This window comes from Diceros bicornis, chromosome 18 (genome assembly GCF_020826845.1).
Source record: "Diceros bicornis minor isolate mBicDic1 chromosome 18, mDicBic1.mat.cur, whole genome shotgun sequence".
Lineage (NCBI taxonomy): Eukaryota > Metazoa > Chordata > Mammalia > Perissodactyla > Rhinocerotidae > Diceros > Diceros bicornis.
The window spans coordinates 37061048-37075407 of NC_080757.1; the positions used below are offsets into that span (position 1 = coordinate 37061048).

The window sequence follows — 14360 nt, forward strand, 5'->3', positions numbered from 1 at the left end:
CTGCAAGCATTTAAGTGGGTACGGGTTGGGGGGAGGGGGCCGGGAGGGGGCTGGAAGTGGGGCCGCAGAAGCTGGAGGGGAGAAAATGGCCCGGGAGGTGGCATTCCTTAGAGACCTCGGTTGGGCTGCGGGAGGAGGCAGGACCGGGCGGGGAGGCCTCCCACTGAGAAGGCAGGAACTGAGGCCTGGGAGTGGGCTGGGCTGGGGGCACAGAACTGAGGGGCCTTCCGGGCCTGGAGAGAAAAGACCCTCCTTCCAGGGCGTTCTGGGAATCTCTACGAAAAAGTTATAATCGAAGAGTCATAGTCACCCCCAAGCAGAGTAGGGCATTTGTCTGTGGGTGAGAGTCACTTTCTTTGTCTGCCCTTTTTGGGTGTCATGGATTAATGATAATCTTATCAATGACTTACATTTGCACAGCACTTCGGAGTTTACAAAGTACTTCTTCACACCCACACCCTCCTATGAACCTAGAACAACGACGAGACGTTGATTTGAGTCTCTAAACAACCACAAGAGATGGCCAATATTTTTATGTCCATTCTGCAGTTCAAAAAACTGGCTCAGGAGGGGTGAAGTGACTAGCCCAAGGTGACACTAGCCAGCAACTGTCGCTACACCAGGAAGCCTGCTCCTGCTCATCAGGAAAGAAAGGTAACAGGGTTCTTGCTCCTCAAAAACATGTATAAACTATGAATTATGATTCTGGAAGCATGTAACAAAGGTCAACTCTTTGTCCCTTCCTGCTAGGAGGAGGGGAAAGGGAGGGGAAGCTCTCAATCTTGCCCTTCCCCCTTCCTCCCGTTTTCCCCAGGGTTGAACCCAAACAAAAGGAAGAGGAAAAAAAAAAAACCAACCAAAGGCCTACTACAAGTGCCAGAGGACGGGGATTCTTAGACCCCAAAATACTTAGCCAGCTTATTTCATGGTGTTTCTGGAGGTGGGGAGAATTCAGATGAGGATACAGGGCCCAGGAAAAGATACTGACCCTAGATCCCACAGTTTACACATCTGGGGAAAGGACAGGCTGAGATCGATATCTGAATTCTAACCCCATGCAAGTCCTTCTCCACTTCGTTCAGCTCCCTCTCAGTGGGTTATTTCGTTCCAAGACCAGAATTCCCATTTCCCATCTCAGCTGCCCAGAGAAGGGAAGAATTTTCTGTTTTCTTCAACCACTCAAGATTGCGTGAAAATCCCAAGAGTGGGAGGAAAATATTATGCAAAGCAGGTGTGAAACACCTGGGGAGGAAGGGGGTTCAGAGCAGGGAGAAATTAATGTTGAGCGGTGTTTCTATTTGCTGACCTTATGCTCTCCCCCACTAAAAACACTCAGAGGGGTGAGAAGATAAGACTCCACTTCTCTGAGTATTAGAGGATCACCTTTTCCCACCTTGTAAGAGAGCTCAGCCTTGGAGGTAGAAAGGCCAGGGTTTGAATCCCAACACTACTACTTATTGAAGCTATGACCTTGGCTAAGTTACTTTAACCACTCAGTGCTTCAGTTTCTTCTTCTGCAAAAGGAAGATAAACCTGCCAAGTTCTTATGAGGATTCAGTAAGTAAGTGCCTAGCTTTGAGTAGATACTCAATAAATGCTGCCTATAATTGTAGAAGGAACTCATATTTTGACCCTCATCACCTCACACAGTGCTCGGGAGCAAAGAAGATGCTCAATAGGGGAATCAAACAGGGACACCTGCCCTACCTACCTGAGGGCCTTTCCCCACTGGAATGCCCCCCTCTTCTAGATGAACTGTATTCCCACACATAGCTCCTTGTCAGTTCACAAGGCTCGCCTTAATCCAAGCCTCTATTTTTTCTGCCTATCCTCCAAAACACAATTTAGCTCAAAGCCTCCCTCCTCTATTTTAGTTCCTGAGGTTGCGTGCCTCTCGTGTTAGTACATAGTGTCTTGGCCTCTGCTGTCCCACAGCTTTTCCTGGATCTAACGTGAAAACACTGGAGGGCACGAATTTTATCTTGTACCTCTTTTGTGCAGCTTTCTCTTAACCCCTACGTCTCCCTTCCCCATCCTGAAAAACCCCAACTGTGCTAAATAAAAACCCAATAAATAATTAGTATTTAGCACAGGAGAAGGATCAGGCAAAGACTCCCATTTTATATAGGATGAAGAGGTGACCACCAGGTAGGAAAAAAGCAAAACTGGCAATGGTTTAAATGTGGCCAGGGGAGAGGGAGAAATGTGGAGTTATTGTTTGTTTAATGGGAACAGAGTTTCGGTCTTGCAAGACAAAAAGAGTTCTAGAGATGAATGGAGGTGATGACTGCACAACAATGTGAATGTTCTTAATACCACTAAACTGTACATTTAAAAATGGCTACGATGGGGGGCCGGCCCAGTGGCAGGTGGCGCAGCGGTTAAGTGCACACGCTGCGCTGCAGCGGCCCAGGGTTCAGATCCCAGGCGCGCACGGACGTACTGCTTGTCAAGCCATGCTGTGGCAGCGTCGCATATAAAGTGGAGGAAGATGGGCATGGATGTTAGCCCAGGGCCAGTCTTCCTCAGCAAAAAGAGGAGGATTGGCATCAGATGTTAGCTCAGGGCTAATCTTCCTCACACACAAAAAAAAAAGGCTACGATGGTAAATTTTATATATATTTTTACTATGTTAAAAATAATCTTTATTTAAATACCAAAGATAAAGTGAACAATCTAAAAGCTCCTGGAGAAAAATGATCTGACAAAGTATATTTCCTTCCATCTCCACTCTAAGACCAAGGTCTTTCACTTGTTCCTCACTGTATTTCTAGTACCTGGCAGAGGGCATGTCATGCAATAGTAGACTCTGAAAAGATAAAAATAAGTGGATGAACGCATGCATGCATGGCATGAACGCATACACGATCAGAGGTACCAATCTCTGCTGCAATACACAAGCTATCACAGAAATCCATACCATCTTGTTAAATATTTTCTTACATGGAATTTAGATATAAATACGTATTTTAAAAATCACCCCCCTACCAAAAAAATGGCTAATGGCTGAGTGGCAAAAACCCCACACACATACCCAGGCTAAAGTTGCTGACCATGGGATGTTTTGACGAGAAGACCAAAGGAGCTTGGGCCTCGACAGGCATCATTCCTCTTCTAGTTACAAGTTTAAAGGAAACTAGTCATTCAGGGTGGTCAGCGAGGGGCAAGAGTAGGAAAGCAAAAGCAAGATTATCTCACAGAGATATATGAGGTTTGCAAAAATCCTTTTATTCCACTCCCTGCCTACCCCCAGCTTATCCTGGACAGGTATCATTCTACCCTATTCTACAAAGCCAGCAGCAGCAGCTTTGAATCAAATGGTATAAACATAGGGAGGAAAACCCTCTCGATAAAATAACTTCAGTCAGCTAAATTTCCCCTTCTTTTACATTAAATAAAAAGTTGCTGGAGTGGACACTCTACAACTACAAGGAGTAAAGAAAATATTCTTCTGAACCCTGCTGCCTCCCCAGCCAACATCCTATTACATTGAGTCCTTGCTCAGAACAGACTGGCTGCAGCCACCAACAGCCACGTCTGTGAAGGATCATTTTTGCCCTTTAATTTAGGGTTCTGTCTCCAAACCCTGCCAAAGCAACTGCTCTCTATTACAGTTGGACTTCTCCACCCAAGCAACTTAGAGACCTGGAGGAGGAAGTAGAATAAATATTTCTAACTCTGAATGGACATCCTCAACAAGTTTACTCCAGCCAACAGCCCCCACTTTAGTTCCTGTCTCCAGATTCTCTCCTCCTCAGAGCACCTCATGGAAAGTTGACAAGCCCCAAGCAATCCCAAATGCCACTCCAGAAAAGACGCAATACACATCATTCGGCACAGACTAATTATAAAACCCTTTATAGTAACTGATTAAAGTCACAAGCCTGTTAAATGGCCAAAAACCACATCCGGATTGTAAGCCCTTCCCCTCCTCGATCCAATAAGAGAAGGTTCAGTCCTCATTCCCTGGACTGAGATGTCGAAAGGGGGTGTGGATCTGTGTGTTATGTGTGTGCACCTACTCGTGCTGGATGGGCTCAAGAGAGGAAGTCGACATGAAGGTGGGTTCTGAACACATCTTTGGGGACTGTTTCCAGACCAGGGGACCAGGGAGACAATGTGAAGCTACTGTAGCTTTGTCCCCTACAAGGGCACAGGAAGAACAATGTATGCAGTCACTTCCTGGGCATCTGGGGATCCCCAAGTCCTGAAGCCTACTTTGTTAGCTTACCAAGGGCAGAACATTAAGACAAACATGCCCATTGCCCACCAGGTAGGGGAAGCTGCTCTCATTTCTTCCTTCCTCAGACCCTCGGAAGGACTCAGACAGTCCCCTTGATCCTGAATTCTTACAGTAGCTACCTCATCTGCAGAACCAAGATGGTTCCCCTCACCAATATCCCTACCCTACATGCACCTTTTACAATAACCCCAACGTGTGAAATTTCAGCTAGGGACCTGGCCCGGGTTCAGAGTATCAACAATGATAGAATATATGGCCCATTCCCATAAGGAACCATCAGTAGCATTCTCCACCATGCTTGCCCCCTCTCTCCAAGCCTTTTTTCTGAGGATGGGTAAGAGACATAGTGGTGAGGTCCATAATCTAGGGGTCTCGGGGGTTGCCCTAGTGAGCTTCATCTCCCTCTCACAAAAGGTGGCTTTTCCTTTCAGCATACAGGTTATCAAAGCACTCTACACATAAATCCCTTTTAATGCACCTATCCATCACTGTTCTGTATCAAATACATGCCAAATTCATATATGTGTATTTAAAGACCCTAACCCACTGCCTTAGATATATGCCCCAAGTTGCCACACACACAGACCAAAGACAGAAGGCAGAGAGTTCCATATCTAAAACATAATAATAATAATAGCTAGGGGCCGGCCTGGTGGCGCAAGCGGTTAAGTGCGCGCGCTCTGCTGTGGCGGCCCGGGGTCGCCAGTTCGGATCCCGGGCGCGCACCGAAGCACCACTTGGCAAGCCATTGGCATCCCATATAAAGTGGAGAAGACGGGCACGGATGTTAGCCCAGGGCCAGTCTTCCTCGGCAAAAAAAGAGGAGGATTGGCAGATGTTAGCACAGGGGTGATCTCCTCACACACACACACAAAAATAATGATAATAGCTAATGTGTAATAGCACCAGTTTACAGTTAGAGAAATTGAGGCTTACGGAGGTTAACGTAACTTTTCCCGTTTCCCAGTCAATGCCCACCGCAAAGCTCTTGCTTTTAGACACTGGACTCTCCTGGGGAGACCTTTTCTCCACACTCCTGTAGAGGACTGAGTGAGGGACCTCGGGTAGGTCAGGAAACTGACCTAACAGAGCTTCCTCTCTCCTTGAACCTCAAGAATTCTGAATGATTCCTGTCCTCCCTGCTCCTGTTGCCAAAGAACTCAGGCCCCACAAACAACTTTTACACAAGACTATTTATTTAATTTCTGAATTCTCTGATTTCTCCTCTTAAAGATTCTAACTATATCCAATCAACTAAACTAAACCATCCAATCAAATTTCACTCAGACTTAACAATTTTCCATTTCAAGTGGCCAAAGCATCTGGATGAAGGACTAATTTTTTAACTGAAACTAACTCAAAACGAATAAAAATTGAAGTTTTCCTTAACCCTGTTTTCCTAAGGAAATGTTGAAAGGATTGATTAGAATACACGAAACAGATATGGTGGACAGGGAAAGAAAAAATGAAGAGAGATCCTCCACTTCTGCCTCCTCTCCAAGAGAGATTTTTTTCTCCACAACCCTCCCCTAAACTATGAGCAAAATTCCCACCCATCCTGACAGGTCCCTTATATGCCTTTAGCCACCAAAATGCCCCTTGTCTAATAATCAGACTTGTCCTGAGAGGTCTTGAAAATATCTGGACAATCCAGTCAAAGATTCTTTTGCTCATCCAGCTGGTTGCTCTGTTATTTCATTCAAAACCAGTTTACTGATGGTTAGCCATGCCCACATGACCAGAAAACATCAAACCCTGGAAGCCTGGACTTCTGCAATAGGACTGCATGTCTGGTGGTGTTTGTTCTGTATACAGTTATATTTCAGTGTTTGGCAATCAGATTTTCTCCAACTATACTAAAATGATGAGGTCCAGACCTACTTTTCTCCTGTGATTTACCCATCCAACACACATTTTACTTCAGCAGTTCGTGTTTAGGGTGAAAGCTTGTTCAAGCCTATTGTTCCTTCATCCCTCAACTATTTATTGCAAACCTACTGTGCTGCAAAGGTAAGAAGCAGGTCTTAGAAAGCTGGCTCTGCTTTTTCAATACCAGCATGACCCCTTCGACCCAACAAAAAGTACAAAGGCCCCTTTGAAGAAAATCTGAGGGGATATCCAAGTTCTTCTACTAGAACAGAGTTAGTGAACTGGAGACTGAACATCTCCTTGCTGGCAGTGCTTCCTTGTGATGCGCATGTTATCAAACTTTTATCAATAACCAAATGAGCATGCACTTTCTTGAGTGCATGTTTTTTGAGGAGAGACCTTTTCTTATTTTGTTTTGACAGGCATTTAAAAAGGTGTGGGGGAGGAGAGGCAATATGTTCCTCACAGGTGCAAATGGTGAGTAAATTTTATACTAACGTGGAGTCAGTCAGTGGTTGAGACCCTAAGAAAGATCTTCACAGCCTAGCCAGTGGCCAACTAGAGGACCTGTTGTCTATCGTTTACAACATAAATAAAATCCATCATAGAGCCTCTGGTTACTATTACTCCCTTTGTTATTGTTTCAGTCAGCCTTTGAGACAGACATGGCAACAGACAGTCCGTTTTCTAAAGCTTACAGATTATTTGACACTGTTAACTCTTCGAGGTTCTATGCCCCATGGCCAAAGGGCCTCAGGCACTGGGAGAGGGAGAGGGCCACAGCTATATGCACCTCCATTTTCTCTCCACCTCTCTCATCCTCTTATTTTCCCCTCACCCACTCTCTTCCTCTCCCCCTGCCTCCTCACTTCACATTTATCCACGGGCCTTTTGCTTTTGCCTTAAGACGAAAAGGTCCTAAGACAGCCCGGGCGCTGTAAAAGTCTGCGCCCCACAGCGGGGGGAAACTCTCCACGTGGGCGAGGTTTGGGATCTGGGGGCTCCAAAGACTAAGGCGGAGGCTGTTCGCTGGCGCGCCGGAGCCTGAGGTCTCGGGGACCCTGGGGAAGGAAGCTCTTCGGAGACCCAGGCCTGCAGATGTTCCCTGGCAGGGGCTTGTTCAAAGGAGGAAGGCGGGGGCCCCAGCGCAGAGCGGGCAGAGATTGCGAGGCAGGGCTGGGGCTGCGGCGGGCGGGGAAGGGTTAGGGCAGCGGGGCCGGCGCGGGCTCTCCAGGAAGCGCCTCCAGCGCGGCCGCGACTTTCTCTGCTTTTTGAAAAGAGGAAGGGAAGGCAAGCAACTCCGAAAGCAAAAATAGCCTCGCCCGTCGCCGAATCTACCAAACCTGCTGTCTGCGACCCCCTATCCCATGGGTCGCTGTGCGCCTCCAGCCGCTGCTCCTCTTTAAAAGCGAGGCGGGAAATCCACCCCAACCCCCATCTCTCTCTCTCTCTTTTTTTCCCCCGTCTGGAATTTCCAACCCAGGACGAACTCGTCTGATTTCTCCAGTCTCCCCTGCTGTTTTTTTCCTCCCCTTTTCTCTCCCTAACACTCCCATCCCAAAATCTAAGCTGCACTTTCTGGAAGGCATTAGCCATATTTTAAAAATCTTTTAAGAGAATGGGGAGCGAACAAGACTGAATTTAAATTATAACAGCTGGCAAAATGTCTGTGTTCTTCAAATGTCTTCGGTTGATACATTTATCCTAATGACAATATCACCACCATGACCACCCCCTACACACAAAAATCAACACAGGTACAACCAGTACATAGCTCTTCAACACAAAAATCCCTAAACTTCAACAAACAGCACTTGCTGGTCTCCCTCTTTCCACTCAACTAAACCAGATCTGAATTTTTTTTAATGTTTTATATATTTTTTGTTGTTTGTTTTTCTGTTTTTTGTTTTTTTGTGGGTTTTTTTGGTGTGTTTTTAATGTTTTAAAATCATATACCCACTAGCCTATCTCAATGGTACCTCTGTCAAGTGGCTGTTACACATTAAAGTATAGAGTAAATAAACTCAAAAATTTAAGCCTTAAACTACCCAAACACATAAAACAGATTCAAATGACATATATTAAGGTAATTTTAAAAGATTAGAAGCACAGAACCTTTGAATCAAGATTCTTCCAATGGCTAATGTCATGTATTTCATCTCTAAAACATAATTATAAGAAAGAATGTTTTGCTCTTTTTCCACCAAAAGCTGCACCATTAAAACTTTACATTTGGAACAGTTAACTACACTTTGAATAAATTAGTGATGGGAATTACAATTCTTCCCCTTCTTTACTCAAAAGTTCTCCATCTGGGAAACCCATGGAGTAAAAATTCATCTTTCTACTTTGGGTCAGAAAATAAAGGTTTCTGGACACCTTCAACTCTTCCAAAGGATAGTCAAATACCAGTGTCCTTAGGAAAGTCATTTTGAAATACTGAGCACTAAATGATAACAAGTTAAGGATTTCTCTAGCAGTGAAGAAAATTTATGAATTTGTAAAGTTTACTTTCTAGGTAGAAATTAAAGTGGGGAGAGTGAATTCATTTCCACCTTTCCTCTAAACAGTAGAAAAATGTAAGAATCGACCATTTTTTAAACTTATTTAAAGCCCAAAAAACTAACCTAATAGGAATAAGAAAACCTTTTTGAATACAGGTCAGATATATCTTTTACCTACAACCAGTAAAACAAAAGTGCCTGAAAATCCTCCCCCTCTAGTACTATTTACTCCTTTGTTTTTTTTTTTTAAGACATTCCTTTGTTTCTTAACTCCCCCTTATAATTCATTTTCAGCCCCTAAGAATAATTTTCATTAAAGGCAAACCCATTTTTGAAGGCAAAATTTTCTTGCTTGTTTTGAAGACATTCAGTGATCCAATTATTTCTTCAGAGCCTCCGCAAATCACTTAAAATTAAAAATATTATTTTTGCCATTTACAAGACATCCCTTCAGAGATTTTTAAAGCTGCTAACTTTAGAAAATTAAACTGTAAAATCAGAATAAAGTTTGCACACTTTCTCTTCTGAGAGTTCTCACACAATCAGAATGAAGTTTGCACACTTTCTCTTCTGAGAGTTCTCACACATATGGCTATCAGACCAATTGTTTTTTTAATAGCTGGAACTATAAGGCAAAGGGCTGGCCCACCTCATTTTAAGTCAACTTAGGGAAAAGAACCACCATTAACCTGCCCAAGGAAATCAGTCTTTAACATGAATACATTTCACCAAGAGAAATGAAGTACACATCTCTTTCATTTTTTTCTTAACAGCAACACTTTTTATTTTGATGACACCAGTTGACAGCAGGTATGCTATCATTAGGTCACATTCCTCTAGAAAAAGGCATACACAGTGGCAAATGAAACAAAAGTTTAATTCCCTTAAAAGCAAGTCATTTCCCAAAATAAACAAGTCTCACTAAGATGGTATCCCTTTATCTTAACTAGTCTTAAGTCTCTCAAAATAAAATACACATACAAACCCTTTCCACAACTATCTTAAAAATGCTTTTGGTTTTTCTCCTTTGTCCTAGTATTTGACAGTTAATATATACAAATTCTTAACAAAAAGCTGAATTGTTGACCAAAATTCCAACACTGACTAACAGGGGGTTTAGGAAGATCTCAGAGAAATTTAATGTCACCCATTTAAAAAATTCAAATTGACATGTTTTCAGTTTAAATGTATAGTGTTCAGTCTCTTGGATTCTTAAAAAGGTACAAATTATATTTATCAAATAGATACAAAGTTAGAACAAAATATATTAATACTTCAAAATCAGAGGTGCTCAGAGGTTAACTGCAGTAATATTATCTTGTTTGATTCTCCCCTCTAAAAAGCAAGAAAAAAAAAAACAGGAACATTCAAGTTTTTAAGAATCTCTTAGAAATGTTTACAGTCATAATTCATTTGGAACTGAGTGCATCAAGAAGAGTTCTCTATTTTAAACAGTGAAAACACGAGAGTATATATACATAAAATATATATGCACAGTTGTCCGTTTTGCTTAATATATTAGTCATAGTCAATTAAATAGTTCCTGTTCTATACATGAGATTGAAAAAGCCAGTATACAAACCAAATGAAGACTTTTCAGACAGACTAAAAACACATACCACAACACACTTCCTCAAAGAACACAAAATGATAGAGCAAACTGACTTCACGAAAACAAACTTTCTTTTTTTAAATCCCAAAACTTCAAAAATGGATTCATTCTAGAAAAATGAAGTGCCTTCTCACCACCACCCCCAAAAAGTAAAACACAACTGACTCAGTGTTTGTGCTCAAATTATTTCAGGAAGGGGGAGGACACACAAAAGATCGAATTTAATATAATATGGGTGTGGAAAGGAAGATTTTGTACTCACTCTTCTCACAAACCCCACCCTTTCCCAACTCCAAAGAGCCCTCAGTAATGCATTTTGGAGGGAACAAGGAGCCTAAAAATGGCTTGAAATCAAGCAGCTAGCTTAGGGGAAAAGATCCATAAATACAGAGCACCATGAAAATTAAAATATAAATGTTTTGGGTTCCATTTCCTAAGTTTGCTATTTCTCCTGCTTTTCACTTCATTCCCTTTAAAATTTAAACCATTCTGAAGAGCAAAAGGAAAACTTCCACACATCTGGAACTGGAATTCCAGAATTCCAGTTATTCTGGATATTTCTCATCAACATGTTTCAAAAATTCAGCTTTCAGTTCAAATATGCACAATCTTTTCAATAACTCTACTGGTGTCAGTGTATGTTTTTCTCTCATTCCCATCTCCAGGAAATGTTTCAGAATAATAAATAAGACTTTTTTTCTTCCTTCCGATTTTATTGCCTCTTTCCTCCTAACTCTACTTGCCTTTCCAATAACAGAGTACTTCAAGCACTTGAGGTTAAATCACAAGCTCTATAAACATAGTTACAAGCCATATTGATCATCTATAGATACAATAGTTCCAAGTTACTTCAATATCTCAAGCTAAACCACTGAACAGATTTTTACCTCACAGTAAACTTTCTAGACCCTTAGCCACCTCCAAAAATGCATAGCCACCCACCTCCACCTTCCCACCCTGAAAAGGCCAGGTCCTATTCTGAAATTCAGCAAGTTTCCAGTTGAAATGAGAGGAGGGGGGAGTGAAAGGATCAAAGATTTACTGGGGTTTGCAACATGAGAGAAAACTCTGCACTGTCAACATGTTTAAAGTCAGATTTGAGAAAGCAGAAAGACTCGGCCCTTATACTTCCCAGCCAGAGTTCAATGAAAGATTTGAAATCCACCATGAATTGGATTTGGGGATAACATGATAGAGGTACCCCAGTTTGCTGAAGTGAGGATAGAAAGGTATTGGAACACACTCTTTCTCTGTCTCTGTCTCTGTCTGTCTCTCTCACACACACACCCATTCATGCAGGGAGTTCTAGACCCTCCAAAGAGCCCCAGCTCACAGCCTGAACACAAAGCTCTCACCCCAGATGGTCCCCCTGTAACAATGGACTGAAGGAGTGGGGGGGGGGGGGCCTCGGAAAGGATAGTACAGCCAAAGCATATTTGCAAAATCCAGTTGGGAGGGGAGGATGTGCATGTGAGGGACTAGGGGTAGGGGTCTGTAAAAAAGTAATGTCCATGCCTGTTGCAGAAATATAAATAAAGCACAAGTCTAAGAAAATTCTTTTAGGGGCAGAACTCATTCCACTTCCCCTGGGGAGTGAAAGGAGACCCCCACCAATCCACTTAAGAATTATGGTGAGTGAAGGGTGGGAAAAAATAGAGAAAATGAGGCCTGCTAGGAAGTTGCAGAAATGTCCATGAGTCTGAGCTCTTCAAATCTTTTTAGCTTCCCCACAAAAATGGCCCCACACCCCTTGACCAAACTCCTCAAGGTTTCTCCCCTATTTTTTCCCTTTTATTTCTCCAAATAACATCTCTTAGCCCACCCTAGCCCCAGCTTACGTTTTTTACAAGCTGTAAACCACTCATTACAAGATCTTAGCCAATCTTCCCTCCCTGCCCCCAACATCCGGAGTTGGGGGTGGGAAGGCCAGTAATGGGTTTCTTCCACTGGAGACACTATGGACCCCTGAACACAGCTTCTCGGCTCCCCCAGGCTGCCCCCCTCCCCAGAAAAGAGCTCTTTCCTACCTTTGTTTTTTGGGGACCGAGTGTTCAATCTCTAGGCGTTTTCCTTGGAGTTCCACTTTGCCTAAGGATTAAAAAAAGGAGAGACAATATGAGAGCTTGAACAGGGCTGGGGGGCGGAAAAAGGAAAGAGAAAGGCATTAGGGTAATTCAGGAGTTACTTGGATTTGTAGGAATCAGGCAGTGAGTTTCGCAGCCGGGTGGGAAAAGGTCGCTCTGGTAATGGTGGAATCTATAAATTCATTGTGTTTTCTTAATTTTTGTTTTGTTCTATTATCTCATCGAGGCTGGCTGAGTAGTAGGTCGTTCTGGGAGCCCGATCTGGGAGAGGTGCGCGGGCGTCTGTGTGCGCGGGCTGCCTATCCGGCTCCCAGATGTGGGAAGACGGGGCCGAGAGAGAAAGGGCTCTCGTTTCTCCCAAAGTGTGTTGCAGGGGGGAGGGGGGTGCAGAATGAAACTTTATTTTTCGGTCCAGCCAGGGAGAAGGGCTTTGGGCGGCGGGACGGTCACCTGTCGGGACTGGTCGGGAGCAGAGGCCCTGGGGGAGCGAAGCGGGGCCCCGCAGGGAGGGTCCCCGGCGGTGGCGGCGGCGCGCGCCTCTCGGCCCAGCCTCGGCGTCTCGGGAAGCAGCATGGCGACCCGGCGCCGCCGCGGCCGCGCCACCCCGCTCACGCCCCACTTTCAAATCAAAATGGCTCAAGCCCCAGGCCCTGGGCGGGAGGCGGGACCCCTTTCCCCGCGGGTCCTGCTTGAAGGCTGCAGTCCCCACGCAAAGCCGGGAGATCGGAAACTGAGCGGGGACCCCTGCCCCGCCTGGAAAGGCCTAAGGCGGAGGAAGGGGAGCTGGGGGTGTTCACGCTGGGGGCGGGAGGGGCCTCCAGCCGCGGATAGGGAGGGGCTGACGTGGAAATAACGCCCTGACGGGGTCGCCTTGCTGGCGACCCCCCACTGCCAGTGGGGGCTCCCGCCCCGTCGGTGGGGGGTAAGGGGGCCACCTTACTAAAGGCTCCAGCTGCTCGTCTCGGGTTGGGAGGAAGGGGTGAGGAAATCTCGAATATTTCCGCGCGAGAGGGGAGTGGGGGGTGGAGGGGGCGTCGAAGGAGCTGGGTGGAGGGTGGGTACCGAGGCCGAGCCCCGCAGGCCGCGGGGAGAGAGGAGGTGGCGGGCACGGAAAGAGGCGGCGCAGGTCTCCGTTGTTCAGGGATTTCGTTGTGGTTTTCTCCGGGAGGTGGGTGTGCCCTTACCCGAGAAAGTTTCGATGGCCTTCATCGCCCAGTGCTCGTCGGGGCAGTCCACGAAGGCATAGCCGGATTTGACCAAGAACTGGCCGCTGTAGGAGATCTTATGCTCCGCAAACACTTTCTCCAAGTCCGCGGGGGTCACGCTCTCGTTGAGGTTGCCGATGTAAAGCTTGTTCATGGTGGCGGGCTCTGGGCAGGACGCGGTCCCTGGCAAGGCCGAGCGAGCGGGTGCGGGCGGCGAGCCTCCTAGGCCGAGAGGCGGGAGGCCGGCGGCAGCAGCCGCAAACTTTCTTTGCACCCCACCCCTGAAGTTGTCCGGAGCCCGGCGGGGAGGGCGGCCCGAGGGCGCGCAGAGGTCGCGGGAGAGTTCGGCGAGGCCCGGGAGAAGTGCCCGCGGCGCGCTGGGAGGCGGACGACGCGGCGCTGCTCCTTCTCTTCTGTCCGAAACTCCTCCGAGCGGGCTGGTGTGTCACGTTTCTCCGTGGCCGCCCTGGCGCCGCCTCTAAATAAAATCGACTTGAAAAAAAATGGAGCGGAAAAAAAAAAAAAAGGCGAAGCCACGTGGTGAAAGCCCCCACCCACCCTGCAGGGGAAGACCCCCGACGCCTCAGGGCCCATCGACCCTCCAGCCAGGCCCAGCCCACCAATCTCCCGCCTAGGGGGGACACTCGCCCCCGGATAAACTGGGCGGGGTGGGGAGGGGGGGCTGCGTTCCCGAAGCTTTACTTGTCCCCTCCCCTTTTGCAAGAATATGGTCCCTAGGGAGGCGCCCCACCCCCCCCACCCATCCCCCTACCCCGGCCCTAGCTGGGGGAGGGTTGTCGGGCCCAGAATCTCCCACCTCTTTATGGGTAAAATGTACGGTGA

General features: G+C 46.0%; 1 protein-coding gene across 3 annotated transcripts in view; it reads right to left on the minus strand.

Annotated features, from left to right (window-relative positions):
* The window catches only part of IGF2BP1 (insulin like growth factor 2 mRNA binding protein 1), a 45364-nt gene extending 31353 nt beyond the window's left edge, over positions 1-14011 (minus strand). Inside the window, exons 1-2 of one of the 3 annotated variants that reach the window (XM_058560748.1) lie at positions 13497-14011; positions 12256-12316 (exon numbers count right to left, since the gene is read on the minus strand). In XM_058560748.1, coding sequence (XP_058416731.1) covers positions 12256-12316; positions 13497-13671 — 236 coding nt within the window. In that variant the 5' untranslated portion in view covers positions 13672-14011. The remainder of the gene's footprint in view (positions 1-12255; positions 12317-13496) is intronic. The other 2 variants (XM_058560750.1, XM_058560749.1) reach the window with 2 other exon arrangements.
* Positions 14012-14360: the final 349 nt, after the last annotated feature.